At 37.6% G+C, this 27,511-nt stretch overlaps 1 protein-coding gene across 1 annotated transcript; it reads left to right on the top strand.

Annotated features, from left to right (window-relative positions):
- Positions 1-3,251: 3,251 nt before the first annotated feature.
- On the top strand, positions 3,252-6,829 carry Mageb5 (MAGE family member B5). Its single transcript, NM_001106946.2, has 2 exons — positions 3,252-3,358; positions 5,606-6,829. Exon 2 carries the CDS (start codon positions 5,611-5,613, stop codon positions 6,709-6,711), a length of 1,101 nt encoding a protein of 366 aa, NP_001100416.1. The 5' UTR covers positions 3,252-3,358; positions 5,606-5,610; the 3' UTR covers positions 6,712-6,829.
- Positions 6,830-27,511: the final 20,682 nt, after the last annotated feature.

Genomic DNA, 27,511 nt, shown 5'->3' with positions numbered 1-27,511 from the left:
GAATTCACAGCTGAGGAATCCCGAATGGCTGAGAAACACCTAAAGAAATGTTCAACATCTTTAGTCGTAAGAGAAATGCAAATCAAAACAACCATGAGATTCCACCTCACACCAGTCAGAATGGCTAAAATCAAAAACTTCAGCGATACAGATGCTGACAAGGATGTGGAGAAAGAGAAACACTCCTCCATTGTTGGTTGGATTGCAGAATGGTACAACCATTCTGGAAATCAGTCTGGAGGTTCCTCAGAAAATTGGACATTGAACTACCTGAGGATCCAGCTATACCTCTCTTGGGCATAAACACAAAAGGTGCTCCACTATGTTCATAGCAGCCTTTATATAATAGCCAGAAGCTGGAAAGTACCCAGATGCCCTTCAACAGAGGAATGGATACAGAAAATGTGGTACATCTACACAATGGAATACTACTCTGCTAACAAAACAATGACTTTATGAAATTCATAGACAAATGGATGGAACTGGAAAATGTTATCCTGAGTGAGGTCACCCAATCACAGAAAAACACACATGGTATGCACTCATTGATAAGTGGATATTAGCCCAAATGCTTGAATTACCCTAGATGCATAAAATACGTGAAACTCAAGAGGGAGAGGCCAAGATTAAAACAGAGACTTAAGGAACACCCATTCAGAGCCTGCCCGACATGTGGCCCATACATATACAGCCACCCAATTAGACAAGATGGATGAAGCAAAGAAGTGCAGACCGACAGGAGCCGGATGTAGATCGCTCCTGAGAGACACAGCCAGAATACAGCAAATACAGAGGCGAATGCCAGCAGCAAACCACTGAACTGAGAATAGGTCCCCTATTGAAGGAATCAGAGAAAGAACTGGAAGAGCTTGAAGGGGCTAGAGACCCCAAAAGTACAACAATGCCAAGCAACCAGAGCTTCCAGGGACTAAGCCACTACCTAAAGACTATACATGGACTGACCCTGGACTCTGACCCCATAGGTAGCAATGAATATCCTAGTAAGAGCACCAGTGGAAGGGGAAGCCCTGGGTCCTGCTAAGACTGAACCCCCAGTGAACTAGTCTATGGGGGGAGGGCGGCAATGGGGGGAGGGTTGGGAGGGGAACACCCATAAGGAAGGGGAGGGGGGAGGGGGATGTTTGCCCGGAAACCGGGAAAGGGAATAACACTCGAAATGTATATAAGAAATACTCAAGTCAATAAAAAAAAAAAGCAAAAAAAAAAAAAAAAAAGAAGGATGACCAAAATTGCAAATGCTTCACTTCTTTAAAAGGGGTACAAGAATACCCTTGGGAGGGAATAGGAGGCAAATTTTGGAACAGAGGCTGAAGGAACGCCCATTCAGAGCCTGCCCCACATGTGGGCCATATGTATACAGCCACCAAACTAGATAAGATGGATAAAGCAAAGAAGTGCAGGCTGACAGGAATCAGATGTAGATCTCTCCTGAGAGGCACAGCCAGAATATGGCAAATACAGAGGCGAATGCCAGCAGCAAACCATGGAACTGTGAACAGGAACCCTGTTGAAGGAAACAGAGAAAGAACTGAAAGAGCTTGGAGGGGTTTGAGACCCCATATGAACAACAATGCCAACCAACCAGAGCTTCCAGGGACTAAGCCACTACCTAAAGACTATACATGGACTGACCCTGGACTCTGACCTCATAGGTAGCAATGAATAGACTAGTAAGGGCACCAGTGCATGTGGAAGCCATTGGTCCTGCCAAGACTGAACCCCTAGTGAATGGAATTGTTGGTGGGAGGGCGGTAGTGGGGGTAGGATGGGGAGGGGAACATCCATATAGATGGGGAGGGGTAGGGGTTAGGGGTATGTTTGCCTGGAAACCGGGAAAGGGAATAATAGTTGAAATGTAAATAAGAAATACCCAATTATAAAGATGGAGAAAAATAAAAAGAGGAGGCCTCCCCTGAGGTCTCAGGATTGTCTCAAGGTTCAGCTCTCTTCCCCACTGAATTGGGTTCAGGGAGCTGTGGGACCGGTTCAGGACCAGGCACAGCCAGAAACTGGAAGTGCCCTGTTCCAGAGGACTTTTACCTTTGTGTGTACTGAGGTCACCAGGCAGATCGCTTGGAGCAGAAAAGTTCCTGCTGCTGACTGCTCCTATGTTCTCTTATTTACAAAATCTTAAAGTATTGAGGATTTTTAATAAAATGATAGTATCTAGATATCATGTGTGTATATTGGGAAACATACCAAGCAAAACTGATTACTGCGAAGTAAGTTACAGTTATGAAGGAACAAGAAGCTCTGGTGTGCAGGATGATTAGAGTAATGATGATCAACTGCAATTTGAAAAGCTGTAAGAAATAATTTTGAATTTTTTCTTCATAAATAATTATGCTTAATCAGATTTACACCTTATATGTATACATAGAAATATTTCACTCTCCTAATGTGTACACTGTTATTTTCTGTATTGGGTCAAAAGTAAATTTGAATTGTATGTGATTAACAGCTTTTCAATTGTTTTGATTAAGCACCATAACCAAAGCCAGATATAAAGAAATTTATAATCAAATATAAAGAAGAAAAATCATTTTGGCTTATGGTTTCAAAAGATTAAGAATTCATCAGGGAGAGAGGCAAGTATCAGACATGGTGGCAGGAGCAATGAACCCAGAGATGATATCACCATTAACATGTAGGAAACAGAGAATGTGAATTGGATGTTGGGGCAAGGCAAAAACTCTCAAATCCTGCCTTCAGTGAAAAATTCCCATGTAGGGAAGCTGTACCTTTTCATAAACCACCCAAACAGTGCTACCAATGAAACATTCTCTGAGTTCTTTCTTTTGTATGAGTACTGAATAACAATACTGGATTGACATTTTGAGAGTTAAAACTCTTTGTGAAAATGTGTCTTCTGACTTTATAGGAAGAAACAGTGTGATAATACTCTGAACTTTGTAGATTTCAGAAAACTAAGGGGCAGAGTTTAATCTTATTTTCATTGAGTTACCTTGAGCAAGATTTTCAGGCTGACTTCTGAAAGAGGGGATAAGATAGTGAAGGATGTGACTGAAGGGTGAAGCAAAACAAGGATTAAGTCCATGACAATAATTATGGTGAGGTTTCTGGGGAGTGCCTTAGGTAATTCCCTGCACTTAGAACTGAGAGGACCACATAAATTCTCACACCTAATAGCAGTCTCAAATTCTAAGCATTACTGACAGGATGTGACATACTTTCTCCTATTGTGACACAAAGGAACTTAGAATTTGGCCTGAGTTTCACTTACTCGCCAATTCATTCAGCTTAGGAATACTTCTAGGTTTGTCCAGAGGACATTGATTCTTCTATGATGATAAGGAGAATTGTCCTCTACTGAAGAGTGAGTATGTCACAGAATCTATTCCTTATTCTCAGTGTCTGGAGATATGGGTCAGGAATAATCAGTGAAGAACCTCTTATTACTCCAGTCTAAGGGAGATAAAGGTGGTATTGTTTTCACTATGAGAACATAGACTACAGAGACCGTTAAGAATGAGCTTTTGAACCTATACTAGACATGAAAGGGATGACCGAGGAAATGTTTACAGTAGCTAAATGAATGGCATAATAAGTAATGTAATCTTGCTGTGGGTTCTGCCCTTTAAGATTCATAGCAGGGTTGTGAAGCTCTAAGCCCCAATACTTATTATAGTAAGTGAGGTGAGGTGATATCATTGAACTGAATGCACAGCTATAATAAAAATGAGAGAGTAGGTGTCCTCAAGATCTATGTTCTCATGTAGTGACACTAAGAAAGTTCTAGTCACCCCAGAGTCCATCCAAGACTGAAGATCTTCTCTCCTCAGCTAGTACTAAGGAGTTCTGAATGTGAGTGAGAAACTGAAGTGTGTCAGGAGCCAACTAAGTTAGGTTAAGGCTAGCAGGTGGCCTTCCTAGAGGTGGCCCATCATTTTTCCCTGGTCTGCAATGGATGTGTTCTATGAGGTCAGGTCTCAAAGCGAATTCGTCTCAAAATGGCTTCTTGCATCTGAGATATCTTTCCTATCATTATTAAGTTAATATAACAGTCCCTGGGCATTAGCTCACTGTATTGATCAGTTTTTCTATAGATCAACATAAAGATGAACTTTCATGAATTAATGGTGTGAAGATCAATTAATGTTTCTATAGAATTCTGATTTGATTTGAATAATTTTAAGAAGAAAGTTTAAAGAGGTGGTCCTATTTGCTTTGATAGAAAGTTATAATAAAGCTTGAATCAAGAATAGAATGTGCCCACTCCTCATAATAAGAAATAACAGCTGTGTAACAATGAGCGTTTGTTACAAAAGTGATTATCACACTAAAAAGAGAAATGGACTTGGGACTAATTTGTGTTCAAAGAAGAGCATTTAGGTTCAAGGATGAAACCACAGGTGTGCACTATGGTAAGACAAGTTCATGTAAAAAATCTGTTGCTTTGAACTTATAATGAGCTTGCATTATGAAACATTGCTTTGAACATGTTATTGTTACCCTTCTGTTACTCCCATTTTATGTACCATTTTATCTATGAGATAATTATCTAAAGAAATAAATTTGTCTACAAAGGTATAAAATGGCCAGGGATTAATGTTGCTGGATGGTTTGGCTTGAGAGGCTTCTATTCTTTCATCCCACCATATATATGATTTTGTTTGTCTGTGTGCACTTGTGTAGTTAGGGGTGTGTGTGTGTGTGTGTGTGTGTGTGTGTGTGTGTGTGTCTGTGTCTGTGTCTGTGTGTCTGTGTGTCTGTGTGTGTGTCTCTGTGTGTGTCTGTGTGTGTGTGTATAAGCATGCATGAATTCTTGTGGAGTGTATGAGACAGGAAGTTGAGCCAAAGAAAAATGTTAATGTGTTTGTGTATAAATGAGAATGTGAATTTAGACGTGTGTGCGAATGTATAGGTTTCTGTGTATATTTGCTTGTGTAAAAGATTTTCTCTTCATTTCCCTTGTCTTCTGTTCACAAAGATTTGACTAGCCTAGCCATAGAGGCTTTTGACTGCCTAGCCAGAGAAAGAAGAGATGCAATAAATTCTTTACTTAATATCCTACTGCTAGGCAACAGGTGTCAATCTTCCTAGCTAGTGATTTTAACCATAAAATATGCAAGAAAGATTTTAGGATTTTTTTTAGAAACTATCAGAAAGCATGCAGTATAGTTAGGAGAGCTTGAAGGCCAGAGATCATCAGTCTTTAAAGCAACCTCTATGTCCAACACTAAGCCCCACTTCAGCCCATTCCAGGACTTGCTGTCTCCAGCAGAAGAGCCCCTTTCTTTTCTTTGTCTTGGTATACAAGATTTGTCATGTCAGCAACATAAGAGTGAATGGTTCCCCTGTCCTACCACCAGCTGATCAGTGGGGCAGTGCCTACAGGTAGAAGACTCACTTGTATTCCTTTGTCAGTTTTTGTACACATCAGGGAGATTGGAGAATCAGAACATGGGACACCCCTTAAGATCTACCACAGAAAACATCAAATATTATATTCCTTAAAGCTACACTAGAATTTGAAGCCTGAAGGTTTATACATTCTCTTAATATCTCTCATATATCAGATACTCAACCCTTGTTCTCTTTTCTATACTCCTACCTATTGCAGCCACCATGCCTAGGGGTCAGAAGAATAAGCATCGCAAACGCTTGAAGAATAAGAAACACAACCAAGAGAAAGGCCATCCTGAAAAAGATGAGTCTCAGGATAAAGGCCATCATAAAAGAGATGATTCTCAAGATCATAAGGAAGCAGCACAGGATAGTGCAGCAATAGAAGAAATGCCTCCTTGCTCTTCATCTTCGGTTCCGGGGAAGATTCTTGAGACGCCACCTGTTTCTGAAACAAATAGTGATGTTGGATGGCCTTCCTGTATTCCATCTCCTGTCACTATTTGTAGTGATGATTTAGATTTTGATGATGAAATTTACTGTCAGTGTGGCGGAAACTCATTATACTCAGAATATCGAACCTGCCAAAATATTCCGTGCAAACATTGCTTAGATATGTATGTGGCTTTTGTGGAGCAGTATGTACTCTACAAATTTAAAATGAAACAACTCATTGTCAGAAAAGATTTAATAAATGTTATTGAACCAAAGTACCAATACAGATTTAATGAGATATCCAAGAGAGCTTTTGAGAACATTGAAACTGTGTTCGGAGTAAGTGTGATTGAAATTGACTCAACTAATCACATTTATGATCTAGTCAGCAACCTAAAACTACCCAATAAAGGAAGGGTTTGTGCTGGCAGAGGTTTACCAAAAACTGGTCTTCTTATGACTATCCTGGCTATGATTTTCATGAAGGGTAACTCTGTTTCTGAGGAAGACATTTGGAAATTCCTAAATTTTATGCAAGTGTACCCAGGGAGGAAGCATTTTATTTATAGAGAGCCACGGAAGCTCATCACTCAAGATTTTGTGAGACTGAAGTACCTGGAATATGGGCAGATACCCAATAGTGATCCTCCATGCTATCAGTTCCAATGGGGTCCAAAAGCTTATGCTGAAACTACCAAGATGAAAGTCCTAGAATTTATGGCTAAAGGCAGTGGTGTTGAACCTAGTACTTTTTCAGTACAATATGCAGAAGCTTTGAAAGAAGAAAATCAAAAGATCAAGATAAGAAAATGGTATCCCATCCTGGCACAAAAACATTGTCTAGGACATGGCCATCACCATATCCATAAGGTTATGACACCTCAGTAAATTATGAGACATTACCTTCAGACAAGAAAACACAACATCACATTTGAAATTTTGAAGCAAGTAAGAAAATCACAACAAGAGTGTGAAATATCAAGTAATAAAGAATAACAAATAAGGAATTTTGCTTGTTTTAGTGTTTTAAATGTTTTATATATTAATAAATTTAAATTATTAATTATGTAAGAGGCACTGAGTCTTAAGAATTAGGCTTCTTAATAAGTATACTTCTTAAGCCCGGGTGTCTGCTGGGCTTCAGAAATTGCTATACCAACCATACAAATACCGATCTCAGATAAGGAAATTTATTGAAGATAACACCCTAATAGTGGTCAGATGAAGGACATAGTTCAGAATTGAATTTGAAACTATGACATCAACCAATTCTCAGAGAAGGCTTTTTATAGGGAATAAAAACAGGTTAAATATTTTAAAATGGTGTAAGAGGAGCAATGTTTTATTTTGGCTTAATAGACAAAGTATTATTATTTAAACTTTAAGCTAAATGGTCCTGAGTGAGGTAAGAGTTGTGGTGGATTGGTGGTGAACAGAGGAATTTCATAACATTGAGATAATGGAGCATGTGTGATTCAACCACAACTTTTTAGCTTATTTGTAACATTCTTCAGTATCAGATATGTATAATTACTTCTGGGAAGTGGAGTCTGAGAACCTGAACTTAATTTCACCTTATGAGTAAAATGGGGACTGAATACAAAATGGCTATAGTTATGTTAAAAGGAGCAAGCCTCAACATTCCCCCTCTGAGTTGCTCCTGTGATTTAAATGATTGACTCTTAATTTTTCTCTGAAACTAGGGGGATCATCTGTTAAACAAATTTTATATCAGCATTTATTGGTGTTTATAATTCTGACAGGTCTTGATAAATTAATTTGTTGTCATAATATTTGAAAATTTGGCCTCCCTTAATGAGTACTGATGCACTGATGCTCCCATGCTGGCAGACTCTGCTATGCCCATGCCTACTGGCGGGGGGGGGACTAGTATTGGAGCTGCCCTGGCCATTCAGGATCAATGTAGAAGTCCCAGGTGTTCCCAGCCTCCTTCTCTGGAATAATAGTATACCTGAGACAATAGACGTACATTTTAGATGATAAAACTAACTTTTTTGGCCCAACTATATTATTCATCTACCTTTAGTTGACTGCATTAAGATCAAAGAAATGTAAACAAAATTATTCAACAATGTTACTTTTGTTTAATGAGTATACTTAATAATTAAGATCCATAGACTAAGTATTTGTGAAAATATCATCATTATTATTAGTTTTCAGTTAATTTCTTTTATTCCTTTATACTGAATCAAATAAAAGGTTTCTTGCACATCTCCAGTGCAGACACTGCCATTGGCACTCTAGCTGATAACTAGAAAACACTTCATTATCTCATATTTCCTTTCTCTGTGAAGATAAAAATCATTGTGCCAATTGTTATTGCTTTACCATGGAACTTTCTTCTTCAGACATGAAATTTTGTGGAAAATAGTTAAAAATCAGTTTGATTCTACTCTTTTCCTTTGCCTTCAGACAAAGACTAGCACACACACACACACACACAGACACACACACACACAATTTTGTTTACATTTGGTTTATAAACAAACTAATTGTATATGCGTTTTATGTAAGTGGCATTTTGATATATTAAATACAAAATTATAAGCCTGGAAATGTCTTATCAAATCTAATCATCTCCAGTTAGGGTATGTGTCCACAAAAAAAATTGTCTTTTCCTGGTCTTTTCATTCATTTTGCTGCTCCTTTTACTTTCTTCAAAGATAATCCATACTGAGTTAAATTGTGTACTCTCCTAATCCAGTAGATTATTTTGGATTTTTATTGTTTATTTTATTTATTTAATTTCAAATGTTACTCCTTCTTCCCAGTTTCTCCTCCGTAAGCCCCTGTCCCCTGCCCCTCCCTTTGTCTCTATGAGGGTACTCCCCTACTCCTCCCTCAGTGCTCTAGCATTTCCCTACCCTGGGTAATCAAGCCTCCATAAGACCAAGGGGCTTCCCTCTCATTGAACCAAGATAAGGAAATCGTCTGCTACATATCCAGCTAAAGCCATGCCCCCCATCCCCTGTGTACTCTTTGGTTGGTAGTTTAATCCCTGGGAGCTTTAGGGGGTCTGATTGGTTGATACTGTTGTTCTTCCTATGAGGCTGCAAGCTCCTTCTGCTCCTACAGCCCTTGCCCTAACTTCTCCACTGGGTTCCTGCACACAGTCCAATGTTTGGCTGTGAGGATCCTCATCTGTGTCAGTAAGACTCTGGTAGAACCTCTCAGGAAACATCCATATCAGGCTCCTGTCCACATGCAGTTCTTGGCATCAGCGATAGTGACTGGTAAGTGACTGCAAATGGAATGAATTCCTAAGTGAGGCAGTCTCTGGATGTCTCTGGACGGCCTTTCTTTCATTTTCTGTTGCACTCTTTGTTTTTGCATTTCCTTTTGACAGGAGGAATATTTTTGAGGTGGGTGGGTGGCTTGATCCCTCATGTAGAGGCTATGCCTATCCACTGGATATGGTTATATTGGTGAGTATAGCTGCCTTCCAAAAAATACTGTTATTTATTTGGATATTTAATGTAGGAAAATATTAGGACCCTTTCATTGTTTTGTGTTTTTTCTTTTATGTACATATTTAAAATTTTATTTTTGCTTTATTATCTCCATTATCACATATAATTTTTATTGTAATGATTTATACTATTATCTTAAAACACTCAAACCCATAAACAAAATTATAACTCAGTGTTACAGATAACACTCAAAATATGATTTAAAATGTATTCTTTTCATGTACACTTTCGTGTATTCAATAATGAAAATCCTGATTAAGTAATTCAAACTTTTTATAGAAGGTATTATTTAGCACTGGTTAATTTTCTGTTAATTTTAATGTGGAAAAGACAAAGCATAATATTTTAGTATTTGTATACTAAATTTCTATACTCCTTCCCCCCATCCCTTTCTCTGTCCTTTCTTCTCTCCCTCATTTACTCCTTCCTCCCTAGTTCCATTTCCATTTAAAAAAGTGTACATTTGGAATCGAAAGTCTATGGAACAAATGCATGCACAAAAAGCACTATGCAGTCTTGTTCTTTTCCTAAGTATTTTTCCCAATTCAGGTACCTCCTTCAATGACATCTGCACCAAGCTCTGGACTTTATAGATTAGGCTTTGATAAGCACACTTCTACTACTATTATAGATTGCTTCCTAAATCTGAAATAATAATAGCACCTTCTGTTTTATTTTAATCCCTCAAACAAATGTTAAACTTTTTGTATTTATGAAAGAGTAAAACCTATACTTTACCAGTAACATATGAAGCCATCAGGCGCTATCTGTATCTTAAATCTTCTAGGTTTGGTAGGTTAAAATATAAATATCAATTCCATCTCCTGTCATGAAACTACTAAGCTTGGCCAATTCTCATCATTACTGATGCATGCATATTAGATTCAGAAGCCACTGACCTTATGCTTGCAACTTACTTTTGGATTTTTCAATGAATTCCAATCATGGGATAAGTCTTAAGCAAAAATAGTCATATTGTACATGACTTGTTTGTCAAAAGACGTGAAAACCCTTTTGAAAGAAAAGTAATACTTTAGAAAGATGTATTTTTATTTTACATGTTTATTTAAATTCCTTTTTCTATACTTTATATTCCTAAACTCCAGAAAAGGGTACTGATTCCCCTGAAATTTGAGTGACAAGTGATTATGTGCTGCTTAATGTGGATTCTCGGGTCTACAATAAGAACATCAAGTGCTTGTAACTGCTGAGCCGTCTCTCCTGCACACTGCCACACAAAAGCTGAGAATAATTTTAATGTCCATTCATTATTTTGTGTCCCAATACATTAAATCACATTAATCAGAAAACTGCCAAGTTTGTTAGTTAACACCCTAAAATAGCTCCTTAAATTTACCAATGTCAATGAGCAGTAGATTATATTTTATATATTTTTAACTAGTTGGACATAAGTTTTTTATGTTCTCTGCTAACTTAAAATTTTAAATGCACAATATATTTATCAAAACTTCAGAAATTGGTCAATTATGAGTTTATAGACAAAAGTGAAACAGGATCAAACGCAAATATATTTCAAGGCTATTTTGAGAGCAAAGGAAATAATCTAAATCAACTGAGACACAATTAAAAAGAACACTAGCTAGGACTTAGTAACTATCCTTCATATCAGAAGGTTAAGGCACAAATACAGAAATATAAATGTTAAAATATGAATACACAGAGGCAGGTGATGAGGAAAAACTTGAAACAGGTATCTCCAGATTAAGCACAGTGAGAAATCACTGCAAAATTTTATATTGTCCTTGAAGGAAAAAAAAGCAGAAGCATTAGAACAGAGGTGAATATATGCATGAGGGGAAAAAACCTTCATAAGAAGTCTGATTTATACATTATTTTTTGTATAGATATTTGTGTGTATGTATGTGTGTGTAATTTTCTTTTTTTCTTGACTGTTTGTTTGGGGGTGGGTGGGAAGTTAAGCCCTCTACCATGAATGAATATACATACATATATATATATATATATATATATATATATATATATATATATATATATATATGGAGGTCAAATGTTTTTTTCTATCATTCTTTGTAGGTTTTTATACCACATGTATAGTGCACTTGTAGGGCAGAAGATGACATCAAATCCTCTGGAGCTGGATTTACAAATGCTTCTAAGCCTACATTTGGGCCCTGGGAATTAAACTGCAGTCAGCTGGAAGATCAGCCAGTGACCTTAACAAATTAACAGTTTCTCCAGCCATTCAACTTATTGTTTTGACACAGGATCTCTCAACAAAACTGGATCACACTAATTTTTTTATGCAAAATATATTTTTTCTTGGATATTTTATGTATTTACATTTCAAATGTTAATCCCTTTCTTCCCCTCTTCTCTGCCCTAATACCCTCTACCCCTCCCCCTGCTTCTATGAAGATTCTCCCATTCCCCCCAACCCACTCCAACCTCAACTGTCTGGCATTACCCTACATTGTAGAAACAAGACTTCACAGGACCAAGGGATTTTCCTCCTGTTGATGCTGGACAGTGTCATCCTCTGCCACATATGTGGCTAGAGTCATGGATCCCTCCACATGTACTCATTGGTTGTTGGTTTAGTCCTTTGGAGCTCTGGTGGGGTTCCATTGGTTGATACTGTTGTTCTTCCTACAGTATTGCAAACCCCTTCTTCTTCTTCAGTCTTTTCTATAACTCCAACATTGTGGTTCCCTTGTTCAGCCCAATGGTTAGCTCCAACCATCCTCATCTATATCAGTAAGGCTCTGGGAGAGCCTTTCAGGAGACACCCACATCTGGCTCCTGCCAGCAAGCATTTCTTGGCATCAGCAATAGTGACTGGGTTTGGTGGCTGCATATGGACTGGGTCCAAGGTGGGAAAGTCTCTGGATGACCTTTTCTTCAGTCCCTGCTCCATTCTTTGTCCCTGTATTTCCTCCCATTGAGTATTTTATTCTCCCTTCTAAGAAGTAATGTAACATCCATATTTTGTTCTTCCTTCTTCTTGGGCTTCAAATGATCTATGATTTTTTTCTTAGGTACTCCAAGCTTTTCGGGTAATATCCACTTATTAGTGAGTGCATGTGATGTGTGTTCTTTGTGACTGGATTACCTGATTCAGGATGATATTTTCTACTTCCATCCATTTGCCTAAGACTTTCATGTAGTCATTGTTTTTATCTATTTATTTTTAATATTTGTTTATCTTATGTATATGGGTACACTGTAGCTGTCTTCAGACACATCAGAAGAGGCATTGGGTTCCAATACAGATGATTGTGAGCCACAATGTGGTTACTGGGAATTGAACTCAGGAATTCTGGAAGAGCAGTAAAACTTCTCAATAACTGAGCCATCTGTCTAGGAACCTAGTCATTATTTTTAATAGCTGAGTAGAATTCCATTGTGTAAATGTACCACATTTTCTGTATCCATTCCTCTGCTGAGGAATACCTTGGTTCTTTCCAGCTTCTGGCTATTATAAATAAGACTGCTATGAACACCTGTCCTTGTTATATGTTAGAGCATATATTGGGTATATGCCCAGGAGTGGTATAGCTGGGTACTCAAGTAGTACTATGTCCAATTTTCTGAGGAACCTCCAAACTGATTTCCAGAGTGATTATACCAGCTGGCAAATCTACCAAAAAAAAAAGGAGGCGTGTTCCTCTTTCTCCACATCCTCGCCAGCATCTGTGGTCACTTGAGTTTTTTATCTTAGCCATTCTGACTTGTTTGAGGTGGAATTTCAGGGTTGTTTTGATTTGCATTTCCCTGATGACTAAGGATGTTGAACATTTCTTTGGGTGCTTCTCAGAAATTCAGTATTCCTCAGTTGAGAATTCTTTGTTTATCTCTATACCCCATTTTAATAGGATTATTTGAATCTCTGGAGTCTAACTCCTTGAGTTCTTTTTATATATTCGATATTAGCCCTCTATCAGATGTAGGATTGATAAAGATCTTTTCCCAATCTGTTGGTTGCTGTTTTGTCCTATTGACAGTGTCATTTGCTTTACAGAAGCTTTGCAATTTTATGAGGTCCCATTTGTCGATTCTTGATCTTAGAGCATAAGCCATTGGTTTTCTGTTCTGGAAAATTTCCTCTGTGCCTATGTGTTTGAGGCTCTTCCAAACTTTCTCTTCTATAAGTTTCAGTGTATCTGGTTTTATGTGGTTGTCTTTGATGCACTTAGTCTTGAGCTTTGTAAAGGAGATAAGAATGGGTCAATTTGCAATCATCAACATGCTGACCTCCAGTTCAAACAGCACCATTTGCTGAAAATGCTGTCCTGTATTTAATTGGAGAGTTGTAGCTCCTTTGTCAAAGATCAAGTGTCTGTAAGTGTGTGGGTTCATTTCTGGGTCTTCAATTTTATTCCATTGATCTACCTGCTTGTCTCTGTACCAATACCAAGCAGTTTATATCACAATTGCACTGTAATACAGCTTGAAGTCAGGGATGGTGTTTCTCCTAGAAGTTCTTTTACTGTAAAGAATAGTTTTGACTAACCTAGTTTTTTGCTTCTCTAAATGCATTTGCAAATTGCTCTTTCTAACTCTATGAAGAAATGAGTTGGTATTTTCTTGAGGATTACATTGAATCTGTAGATTGCTTTGGGAAAGATGGGCATTTTTACAATATTAACCCTGCCTGTCCGTGAGCATGGGAGATTTTTCCATCTTCAGAGATCTTCAATTTCTTTCTTAAGGGACTTGAAGTTCTTGTCATACAGATCTTTCACTTGTTTGGTTAAAGTCACACCAAGGTATTTTATATTATTTGTGACTATTGTATAGGGTATCATATCCATAATTTCTTTTTAGCCTGTTTATCCTTTGAGTAGAAGAAGCCTTCTGATTTGCATGAGCTAATTTTATATCCAGACACTTTGCTGAAGTTGTTTATCAACTGTAGGATTTCTCTGGTGGATTTTTTGGGGTTACTTAACTATAATCTCAGATCATCTACACATAGTGATACTTTGACTTCTTCCTTTAAATTTGTATCCATTTGACCTCTTTTTGTTATCTAATTGGTCTGTATAGGCCTTCAAGTACTATATTGAATAGATAGAGAGAGAGTGGGAAGCTTTGTCTAGTCTCTGATTTTAGTGGGATTGCTTTAATTTTCTCTCCATTTAGCTTGATGTTTGCTACTAGTATGCTCTAAATTGCTTTTAATATGTTTAGTTATGGGCCTTGAATTCCTGATCTTTCCAAGTCTTTTATCATGAAGGTGTGTTGAATTTTGTCAAATGCTTTATCAGCATCTAATGAGAAGATCATGTTTTTTTTTTTTCTTTAAGATTGTTTCTATAGTGGATTACTTTGACGGATTTCCATATATTGAACCATCACTGCATCCCTGGAAAGAAGCCTACTTGATCATGATGGTGATCATTTTGATGTGTTCTTGGATTTGGTTGTTGAGAATTTTATTGAGTATTTTTGCATCAATATTCATAAGGGAGATTGGTCTGAAGTTCTATTTCTTTGTAGGGTCTTTGTGTGGTTTAGGTATAATGGTAATGGTGGCTTCATAGAAGAAATTAGATACTGATACTTCTGTTTTTATTTTGGGGAATTGTTTGTCCTGTATTGGTATGAGGTCTTCTTTAAGGGTCTGATGGAATACTGCACTAAACTCATCTGAATCTGGGCTCTTTTTGGTTGGGAGAATTTTAATGGCTGCTTTGATTCCTTAGGGGTTATATGACTTTTAGATTATTTTCTGATCCTCAATTAACTTTGGTACCTGGAGTCCATCTAGACAGTTGTACATTTCTTCCAAATTTTCGAGTTTTGTTGAATATAGGCTTTTGTGGTAGGATCTGATGATTTTTTGAATTTCCTCAGATACTGTTGTTATGTCTCCCTTTTCATTTCTGATTTTATTAATTTGGATACATTCTCTGTGCCCTCTGGTTAGTCTGGTTAAGGGGATTATTTACCTTGTTTTCTCAATGAACCAGGTTTTGTGGGTTGTTTGAATTGTTTTTTTTTTTGTTTGTTTGTTTTTTTTGTACCTACTTGGTTAATTTCAGCTCTGAGTTTGATTATTTCCTGATGCTACTTTCTGGAGTGAATTTCCTTCTTTTTGTTCTAGAGATTTTAGGTGTGCTGATAAACTTTTAGAGTATACTTTCCCCAATTTTTTGGAGGCACTCAGAGCTATGGTTTTCCCTCTTAGCACTGCTTTCATTGTATCTTATAAGTGGTTATGTTGTGACTTAAGTTTTTTAAGTATCTCATTTATTTATTAGACTTTTATATTTACATTTCAAGTATTATTCCCTTTCCTGGTTTCTTGTCCATAAGCCTCATATACCATTCTCCTTCCCCTTCTTCTATAAGGGTGTTCTCCCTCTCAAACACCCCCTTCCCACAACCTCTGACATTCCCCTAAACTGGGGGGCCCTACAAAGGAAAATAAATGGAAAATTCCAACCCAAAGAGGGAAACTACACCCTAGAAAAAGCAAGAAATTAATTTTCTTGCAACAAAGCCAAAAGAATAGAGCAACAAAGACATAATTTCACCTCTGACAACAAAAATAACAGGAAACAACAGTCACTATTTCTTAATATCTCTTAATATCAATGGACTCAAATCCCCAGTAAAAAAGACTTAGACTTTTCTGGTCCAATCTGTTTGGAGTTCTGTAGGCTTCTTGTATGTTTATGGGCATCTCTTTCTTTAGGTTAGGGAAGTTTTCTTCTATGATTTTGTTGAAGATATTTACTGGTCCTTTGAGCTGGGAGTCTTCTCTCTCTTCTATACCTATTATCCTTAGGTTTGATCTTCTCATTGAGTCCTGGATTTCCTGTATGTTTTGGACCAGTAGCTTTTTCAGTGTTACATTATCTTTGACGGTTGTGTTGATGATTTCTACGGAATCTTCTGCTCCTGAGATTCTCTCTTCTATCTCTTGTATTCTGTTGGTGATGCTTGTATCTGCAGCTCCTTGTCTCTTCCTTTGGTTTTCTATATCCAGGGTTGTTTCCTTTTGTGCTTTCATTATGGCTTCTATTTCCATTTTTAATTCCTTCACCTGTTTGATTGTGTTTTCTTGGAATTCTTCCAGGGATTTTTGTGATTCCTCTTTATAGGCTTCTACTTGTTTGTTTATGTTTTCCTGCGTTTCTCTAAGGGACTTCTTCACGTCTTTCTTTAAGTCCTCCAGCATCATGATCAAATGTGATTTTAAATCTAGATCTTGCTTTTCTGGTGTGTTTGGATATTCAATGTTTGCTTTCGTGGGAGAATTGGGCTCTGATGATGCCATGTAGTCTTGGTTTCTGTTGGTGGGTTCCTGCGCTTACCTCTCGCCATCAGGTTGTCTTTGGTGTTACCTTGTTCTGCTATTTCTGACAGTGGCTAGACCTTCCTATAGACCTGTGTGTCAGGAGTGCTGTAGACCTGTTTTCCTGTTTTCTTTCAGCCAGTTGTGGGAACTGAGTGTTCTGCTTTCAGGCGTGTAGTCTTTCCTGTCTACTGATCTTCAGTTGTTCCTGTGGGACTGTGTCCTTATTCCACCGGGCAGGACACTTGGAGCAGAAAAGTTGGTCTTACCTGTGGTCCCATGGCTCAAGTTGCTTGTGGGGGGCTGCTTTTGAGCTCTCTGTGAGGGCGGCAACCAGGAGAGCCTGCTCCGCCTTTTCCTGGAGCCCTCATGCACCAGGGTCCCAGATGGAATTAGGTGTTTTCCTCTGGAGTCAGAAATGTGGGCAGAGTGTAGTCTCTTCTGGCCTCCCAGGAGTCTCTGCCCCTCTGAAGGTTTTGCTCTCCCTCCCATGGGATTTAGGTACAGAGAGCTGTTGATTGGTCCCTTCAGGTTCTTGCGGTGTCTGGACTACTAGGGACCTGCTGCTCCAGTGCCCCTGTCTTCCTGTTCCCAGAGGCCATATACAGTTTCCTCTTAGGCCAGGGATGTGGGCAGGGGTGGGCAGTATTTGTGGTCTCTCCTGCTCTGCAGTCTCAGGCATGCCCAACTGTCTAGGCGGTGAGCTCTCTCTTCCACAGGGTTTGGGAGAAGGGAGCTGTGGGCCTGGATCAATGAGGTTCGAGCTCCAGCTGAAAACTGGAATTGTCCGGGCCCAGAGTAATTTTGCCTCTGTGTGTCCTGAGTCCACCAGGCAGGTCGCTTGGAACAGAAACGTTGGTCTTACCTGTGGTTCCCACGGCTCAAGTTGCTCATGAGGGGCCTGCTTTTGAGCTCTATGTCATACAATAGTCAAAACACCAAATACACTAAATAAAGAACGAATATTAAAAGCAGTAAGGGAAAAAGGTCAAGTAACATATGAAGGCACACATATCAGAATCACACCAGACTTCTCACCAGAGACTATGAAAGCCAGAAGATCCTGGACAGATGTCATATAGACCCTAAGAGAACACAAATTCCAGACCAGGTTACTGAATCCTGCAAACAATCAATTAACATAGTTTGAGAAACCAAGATATTCCATGACAAAATCAAATTTACACAATATCTTTCTACAAATCCAGCCCTACGAAGGGTAATAAATGGTAAAGCCCAACATAAGGAGGCAAGCTACACCCTAGAAAAAGCAAGAAACTGATCGTCTTGGCAACAAAACAAAGAGAAGAAAAGCACACAAACATAATCACACATCCAAATACGAATATAACAGGAAGCAATAATCACTATTACTTAATATCTCTCAATATCAATGGTCTCAACTCCCCAACAAAAAGACATAGACTAACAAACTTACTATGCAATGAGGACCCTGCATTCTGCTGTCTACAAGAAACACACCTCAGAGACAAAGACAGACACTGCCTCAGAGTGAAAGGCTGGAAAAAAAAACTTTCCAAGCAAATGGTCTGAAGAAACAAGCTGGAGTAGCCATTCCAATATTGAATAAAATCGAAGGGGCTCGAGACCCCATATGAACAACAATGCCAACCAACCAGAGCTTCCAGGGACTAAGCCACTACCCAAAGACTATACATGGACTAACCCTGGGCTCCAACCACATGGGTAGCAATGAATATCCTAGTAAGAGCACCACTGGAAGGGGAAGCCCTTGGTCCTGCTAAGACTGAACCCCCAGTGAACATGATTGTTGTGGGGAGGGTGGTAATGGGGGGAGAATGGGGAGGGGAACACCCATATAGAAGGGGAGGGGGAGGAGTTAGGGGGATGTTGGCCTGGAAACCAGGAAAAGGAATAACAATCGAAATGTAAATAAGAAATACTCAAGTTAATTAAGATTAAAAAAAAGAGAGAGAGAGACAAATATGCCAATGCCTCACAATAGCATTCACAATTCAACACTTAGAGAGGGAAGCAAGCAAACTAAAACCAAAACTGTGGATTGGGAGGAAGGCCTAAGAAATATTTCTAATAGAATTTCAGATCATGATGATTCTGACAATGCCCATCTAGGGAACAAACCTTTAGAAGCTGTTTGGGAAAACAGCAAAGTCTCTATAAATACCTCTAAAATTTCAAAAATTTTGTGACTGTTATTAAAACCTAAGCAGAACATGAAGAACCTCTGAATAAATGGGTATGCTATGCCCACTTGTCTGTTCCATTGAATTCGCATATAGAAGAAAGGATCTTTATTATCTCAGTATATGTTAATTTATAATTGTCGTTGTTTGCTTTGGGAGAGAAATAGTAAACACATGAAATAGTAAACACATAAAAGTACTAACTAAAAGAGCAAAGAAATCATGCCAGTTGGAAGTTAGGTACAGAAAGACAATGTCATAGTAAAAGACGAACTCTGCCAGCTCTACAGTTCCTCCTTAGTTGAAAACTTGAAAGCATATTACTGTATAAGATATGCTAGTTAGTACTTGATATTAAATTTACCTAATTTTGAAAATTAAGTACTTAGTGTCCAACCAACTTGGAAGAAAACATTCTCAAATTACCTCAATTTTTGGGGTTAGATTCTCTGTTTTTAAATGGATGCTTACTTCTCTTTATATTAAACTAATTTCATATTTTGATATCTTCCAAAATTCACAGCCATCATCTATAACTATAATATTCAGCTTTGACAGTATCTACTGATTATACATGAAGCAGAATCTATTAACAAGGGTTCCTAGGCTTTGAGACAAAATTTTCTTTAAAAAACACTCTTCTGCAAATTAAAAACTCATGTGCAATACTTGAGATTATTGTTTGTGGCAACCTATGTTGGTATATACCTCAAGTCTGTAGTGGCTAACCATGCATAAATATTAAAAATTAAAAATAAATATTTAAACATGTCACAGGCTACAATTTTGTGTATCTTTTAAAATGATACAGAAATGAAAAGGGAAACAACAACAGAATCAGAGGAAATTCAAAAAATCACCAGATAATACTATAAAAGCCTATATTCAAAAAAATTGAAAATCTGGAGGAAATGGACAATCGCCTAGACAGATACCAGGTACCAAAGTTAAATCAGGAACAGAAAACCATTTAAACAACTCCATAACTCTTAAAGAAATAGAAGCAGTCATTAAAAGTCTCCCAACCAAAAAGAGCCCAGGTCCAGACAGGTTCAGTGTAGAATTCTATTAGACCATCATAGAAGACCTCATACCAACACTATCCAAACTATTCCACAAAATTGAAACAGATGGAGTGCTACTGAATTCCTTCTATAAAGCCACTACTATTCGTATACGTAAACTACACAAAGACCCAACAAAGAAAGAGAACTTCAGACCAATTTCCCTTATGAATATCGACGCAAAAATACTCAATAAAATTCTGGCATACCAAATCCAAGAGCACATCAAAACAATCATCCACTATGATCAAGTAGGCTTCATCCCAGGTATGCAGGGATGGTTTAATATACGGAAAACCATCAACGTAATCCACTATATAAAGAAACTGAAAGATAAAAACCACATGATCATTTCATTAAATGCTGAGAAAGCATTTGACAAAATTCAACACCCCTTCATGATAAAATTCCTGGAAAGAACAGGAATTCAAGCCCCATACCTAAACATAGTAAAAGCCATATACAGCAAACCAGTAGCTAACATTAAACTAAATGGAGAGAAATTTGAAGCAATCCCACTAAAATCAGGGACTAGACAAGGCTGCCCACTCTCTCCCTACTTATTCAACATAGTTCTCGAAGTCCTAGCCAGAGCAATCAGACAACGAAATCAGTTAAAAAGGGATACAAATTGGAAGGGATGAAATCAAAATATCAGTATTTGCTGATGATATGATAGTGTACTTAAGTGATCCAAAAGTTCCACCAGAGAACTACTTAACCTGATAAATAACTTCAGGAAGTGTCATGGTATAAAATTAACTCAAAAAAATCAGTAGTCATCCTCTACTCAAAGGATAAACAGGTTGAGAAAGAAATTAGGGAAATAACACCCTTCATAGTAGTCCCAAATAATATAAAATACCTCAGTGTCATTTTAACAAACCAAGTGAAAGATCTATATGATAAGATCTTCAAGCCTCTGAAGAAAGAAATTGAAGAAGATCTCAGAAGATGGAAAGATCTCCCATGCTCATGGATTGGCAGGATTAATATAGTAAAAGTGGCCTTTTTACCAAAAGCGATCTACAGATTCAATGCAATTCTCATCAAAATTCCAATCCAATTCTTCATAGAGGTAGACAGAACAATTTGCAAATTCATCTGGAATAACAAAAAACCCAGGATAGCTAAAACTCTCCTCAACACTAAAAGGACTTCAGGAGGAATCACTATCCCTGAACTCAAGCAGTATTACAGAGCAATAGTGATAAAAACTATATGGTATTGGTAAAAAGAGAGGCAGATAGACCAGTGGAATAGAATTGAAGACCCAGAAATGAACCCACACACCTATGGTCACTTGATTTTTGACAAAGGAGCCAAAATTATCCAATGGAAAAAAGATAGCATTTTCAGCAAATGTTGCTGGTTCAACTGGAAGTCAGCATGTAGAAGAATGTAGATCGATCCATGCTTATCACCCTGTACAAAGCTTAAGTCCAAGTGGATCAAGGACCTCCACATCAAACAGATACACTCAAACTAATAGAAGAAAAAGTGGGGAAGAATCTCAAACACATGAGCACTGGAGAACATTTCCTGAACAAAACACCAATGGCTTAAGCACTAAGATTGAGAATTGACAAATGGGATCCCATAAAGCTACAAAGCTTCTTTAAGGCAAAGGACACTGTCCTTAGGACAAAACAGCAACCAACAGATTGGGAAAAGATCTTTACCAATTCTACGACTGATAGAGGTTTTACATCCAAAATATACAAAGAACTCATGAAGTTAAACTGCAGGGAGACAAATAACCCTATTAAAAATGGAGTTCAGAGCTAAACCAAGAATTCACAGCTGAGGAATATCAAATGGCTAAAAAGCACCTAAAGAAATGTTCAACATCCTTAGTCATCAGTGAAATGCAAATCAAAACAACCCTGAGATCCCACCTCACACCAGTCAGAATGGCTAAGATCAAAAACTCAGGATACAACAGATACTGGGGAGGATGTGGAGAAAGAGGAACACTCCTCCATTGTTGGTGGGATTGCAGACGGGTACAACCATTCTGGAAATCAGTCTGGAGGTTCCTCAGAAAATTGGACATTGAACTACCTCAGGACCCAGCTATACCTCTCTTGGGCATATACCCAAAAGATGCCCCAACATATAACACAGACAGGTGCTCCACTATGTTCATAGCAGCCTTATTTATAATAGCCAGAAGCTGGAAAGAACCCAGATGCCCTTCAACAGAGGAATGGATACAGAAAATGTGGTACATCTACACAATGGAATATTGCTCAGCTATCAAAAACAATGACTTTATGAAATTCATAGGCAAATGGATGGAACTGGAAAATATCATCCTGAGTGAGGTAACCCAATCACAGAAAAACACACATGGTATGCACTCATTGATAAGTGGCTATTAGCCCAAATGCTTGAATTACCCTAGGTGCACAGAACACATGAAACTCAAGAAGGATGACCAATATGCAATTGCTCCATTCCTTCTTTGAAAGGGGAACAAGAATACCCTTGGGAGGGAATAGGGAGGCAAAGTTTAGAACAGAGGCTAAAGGAATGCCCATTCAGAGCCTGCCCCACTTGTGGCCCATACATATACAGCCACCAAACTAGATAAGATGGATGAAGCAAAGAAGTGCTGGCTGACAGGAACCAGATGTAGATCTCTCCTGAGAGACACAGTCAGAATAAGGCAAATGCCAGCAGGAAACCACTGAACTGACAATGGGACCCCCGTTGAAGGAATCAGAGAAAGGACTGGAAGAGCTTGAAGGGGCTCAAGACACCATATGAACAACAATGCCAACCAACCCGAGCTTCCAGGGACTAAGCCACTACCCATGGACTGACCCTTGGCTCCAACCTCATAGGTAGTAATGTATAGCCTAGTAAGAGCACCAGTGGAAGGGGAAGCCCTTGGTCCTGCCAAGACTGAACACCTAGTGAATGTGATTATTGGGGGGAGGGTAGTAATGGGGGAGGATGGGGAGGGGAAGCCCATATAGAAGGGGAGGTGGAGGGATTAGGGGGATGTTGGCCTGGAAACCGGGAAAGGGAATAACAATTGAAATATAAATAAGAAATAATCAAGTTAATAAAGATGAAAAAAAAGACTTAGACTAATAGACTGGATACATAAAGAGAGGACCCAGTTTTTTGCCGCTGGAAATGGACCTTAGTGACAAAGGCAGACTCTACCTCCGAGCAAGTGTCTGGAAAAAAAAAAAATTCCAAACAAATGGTCCCAAGACAGATGCTGAAGTAGCCATTATAATAGCAAATAAAACCGACTTTCAATAATAAGTTATCAAAAAAAGGAAGATCACTTCATATTCATCCAAGGAATAATCCACCAAAATGAACTCTCCATTCTGACTATCTATGTTCCAAATGCAAGGTCAAGTACACCAATAAAAGAAACCTTCCTAAAGCTCAAAGCACACATTGCACCTCATACAAAAATAGTGGGAGATTTCCACACCCCACTTTCATCGGAGGATAGATCATGGAAATAGAAATTAACAGCAACATTGTGAAACTAACAGAAATTATGAACCAAATGGATTTAACAGATATTTATAGAACATTTTATCCTAAAACAAAAGAATGTATCTTTTTCTTAGTGCCTCATGGTACCTTCTCCAAAAGTGACTATATAATCATTACAAAATGTGCTTTCATTTTCATTAAATTCTAAAGTCATTAATTTATTTCTTCCTTGACCAATTTATCATTGAATAGAGCATTGTTCAGCATCCATGTTATGTGGGCTTTCTGATGTTTTTGTTTTTATTGAAGACCGGCCTTAGTCCATGGTGATCTGACAGAATTCATGGGATCATTTCCATTTCCATGTATCTATTCAGGCTTGTTTTGTGACTAATTATATGGTTAATTTTTGAGAAGGTACCATTAGTTGCTGAGAAGATGATATGTATATATATACTTTTGTTTTAGGATGAAATGTTGTATCGATGTCTATTAAATCCATTTGGTTCATAATTTCACTGTGTCTCGATTTAATTACCATTTTCATGATATGTTCATTAATGAGAGTGGGGTGTTGAAAGCTACTATTATTGTGTGTGGAATAATGTATGCTTTCGCCTTAGTAAAGTTTCTTTTATGAATGTGGGTGCCCTTGCATTTGGAGCATGGATGTTCAGAATTGAGAGTTCATCTTGGTGGATTTTTCCTTTGATGAATATGAAGTGTTCTTCCTTATGTTTTTTGATAACTTTTGGTTGAAAGTTGATTTTATTTGATATTAGAATGACTACTCCAGATTGTTTCTATGGACCATTTACTTGGAAAATTGTTTTCCAACCTTTTCCTCTGAGGTAGTGTCTGTCTTTGTCACTGAGGTATGTTTCCTGTATGCAGCAAAATTCTGGGTCCTGTTTACATATCCAGTCTGTAAGTCTATGTTATTTTTATTGGGGAATTAATTCCATTGATGTTAAGAGATATTAAGAAATAGTGATTGTTGTTTCCTGTTATTTTTTGGTTAGAGGTAGAATTATGTTTGTGTGTCTCTCTTCTTTTGGGTTCATTACTTTCTTTCTTTTTCTAGGGTGTAGTTTCCCTGCTTCTGTTTGAGTTTTCCATCTATTATCTTCTGTAGGGCTGGATTTGTGCAAAGATATTGTGTAAATTTGGTTTTTATCATGGAACATATTTTGTAAACATGGTATTGTCATGGATTATTTTGGTTTCTCCATCTATGTTAATTGAGAGTTTAGCTGGATATAGTAACCTGGGCTGGCATTAGTATTCTCTTAGGGTTTGTATGATGTCTGCCCAGGATCTTCTAGCTTTCATAATCTCAGTTGAGAAGTCTGGAGTAATTCTTATAGGTCTGTTTTTATATGGTAATTGACATTTTTCCTTACAACTTTTAATATTCTTTCTTTGTTTTGTGTATTGGTGCTTTGACTATTTTGTGATGGGAGGAATTTCTTTTCTTGTCCAATGTGTTTGGAGTTCTGTAGGCTTCTTGTACGCTTATGGGCATCTTTTTTTCAGGTTATGGAAAGTTTCTTCTATAATTTTGTTGAAGATTATTACTGGCTCTTTAAGTTGGGACTGTTTGTTCTCTTATATTCTTATTATTCTTAGGTTTGATCTTCTCATTGTGTCCTGGATTTCCTGGATGTTTTTGGTTAGGACGATTTTATCTTTTGCATTTTCTTTCACTGTCCATGTTTTCCATGTAATATTTGGCCCCTGTGATTCCCTCTTCAGTCTCTTGTATTCTGTTGCTGATGCTTTTGTCTATGACGCTTGATCTCTTTCCTAGGTTTTCTATCTCCTTCTTTATTGTTTCTATTTCCATTTTTGAATCCTGGATGGTTTTATTTAATTCCTTCACCTGTTTGGTTATGTTTTCCTATAATCCTTTAAGGGATTTTTGTGTTTCCTCTTTAAGGGCTTCTACTTATTTGCCTGTGTTGTCCTGTATTTCTTAAAGGGAGTTAAATATGTCCTTAAAGTACTTTATCATCACCATGAGATGTGATTCTTAAATCCAAATATTGCTATTCCACTGTGTTTGGATATCCAGCATTTGTTGTGGTGGGAGAACTGTGTTGTAATGATGCCAAGTTGTCTTGGTCCTGTTGCTTAGGTTCCTGCACTTGCCTCTTGCCATCTGGTTATGTCTGCTGTTAGTTGTTCTTGCTGTCTCTGATTGAAGCTAGCTTGTTTTTACTGTGGGCATGTGAGCCTGTGATCGTGTGATCTTTGGAGTGAGAATTCTCCTGGCAAACCAGCTTTCTCTCAGCAGATTTTGTGTTCAAGATCTGGGGATAAATCCGTGATTTATAGTATTTTCCAAGGTAGGTGTTTTATCAGCTCTTGCTGCACTTAATCCCAAGCTATCACTTTTTGAACTGCAAGCATCATCAAGGTCACATCTCCTAAGCCTTCTTAGACAGTGCCACCAACTTTGAGCAAAGCATTCAAACGCTAGAGAACATTTCTCACTTAAACCACTATTGTATTCTAACATATTCCTTGTTTATATGGCTTAAGACTAAATATAACTGGAGAAAAAATGTGGAGGTGGGTTGGGTTATGTTTCTGCACCATAGAATGATGAATTTGCCATACAGGTTAATAGATATCCAGATAAAAAAGAACTACAAACATAGATAGTACAATTCCCTGGAGATGTCAGACCTGGATTTAGGTATAATTACTGAATGAGATTTTGGGCTTCTTTTTTTAGAAACCATGCTTTACATAGGATATTTTATGGCTATGTCAGTTAAATCAGCTCTCCTCAAAACTGTTTTTCCCTGAAGCATTGCTAGAATACACTTCACAAAGTTATTTCCTTTAGGTGTATCCACAAAGATAAGTTAAATATGGAATGTGAGCATAATTATATCATGTCCCAATTCTAGCCCTCCAATAAGAAACCAGCAATCCCCCTAAAAACAAAACAAACAAACAAAAAAACAAACATTCTCTGATCAACCTCCACACTTTTGTTATGAGTACCGAAGTATTATTTAAGGAATTACTTGCTGACATTCCTAGGAGAAATAATCTCACCTCAAACTCCAGGTTTCCTTGCTCTTGACAGGAAATTATTTTACCTCCTCTATTACAATGATCCCAGAGTCTTATGTTTCAGTGTTTTATTGTAGGCATCTTTTGGGTCTGAGCTCCCCAAACCTGTGTTTTGATTGGTTGTGGTTTTCTGCAATGATCTCCATCTGTTCTAAGCAAAGATCTCCTTGATATGGGATGAGTAGTACACTTATGTCTAGGAACAGAGGGAGAAGTACTGTAAATATATTATAGTCTCAATAATTTTAAAAAATAACTACTTAGGACTAGCAATGTGGTTCATTTATTAAAGATTACCCAGCTCAATCATCCAAATTTTATTCCAGAGAATTCACATAGTAGAAAAAGAAAACCAACTCCAAGTTGTCTTCTGACTTCCACACTTGTGCTACATCAGGAAATAAATAAATAAATAAATAAATAAAACTTAAAACATTAAAAATATACTCACAAATATGAAATATCCATTTTTAACTTTATATTAATAATGAATAATCCTTTTATAAGGATAATTTTAAGGCTTGCAACTTTAGTACTACCATATCTGACACAGTACAATCAGTTTTACACCTAATCTAAGTGTTATTGAGTCACCTGTAAGAACAGTATATACCTAATTTGTTAATCCAATTAACACTCAAGAAAAATAAAACTCTTAACAAAATGCTATGCTCATAAGCAAAGATTTTTATTTTTATTATTAAAACTATAAATATTGTAAACACATATAGATAGTGATTTATGCCTATGTTAGACACACAAACAGGGGCCAGTTACTTTTGTTCATTACAAATAATCACAACAGGAAGAAGTCCCAATATAAATTCTAACAAAAGAAGTGACACTTGCCTTCTTCACATACAATTGCTGTTCAGAATTTGCTTTCAATAGAAAGTTCTTTAGTTAAAAATTTTAAAGTATCCTCTAAGTACATTGAATTGACAGGCAAATTATAATGTAACTTACCATATACCTCATGAACCAGCCAATTAATCTATCCAAAAAATATTCATTGAACAGAAACCAAACTCTTATTTCTCCAGAAAATTCGAAAAAGTAATTTCCCTCCTCATTATGCTCATGTCTAATATAACTGCAATTCTTTCC

Source organism: Rattus norvegicus, chromosome X (assembly GCF_021556685.1).
Source record: "Rattus norvegicus strain SHRSP/BbbUtx chromosome X, alternate assembly SHRSP_T2T, whole genome shotgun sequence".
Classification (NCBI taxonomy): Eukaryota; Metazoa; Chordata; class Mammalia; order Rodentia; family Muridae; genus Rattus; species Rattus norvegicus.
This window is presented reverse-complemented; position numbering and strand designations above follow the sequence as displayed.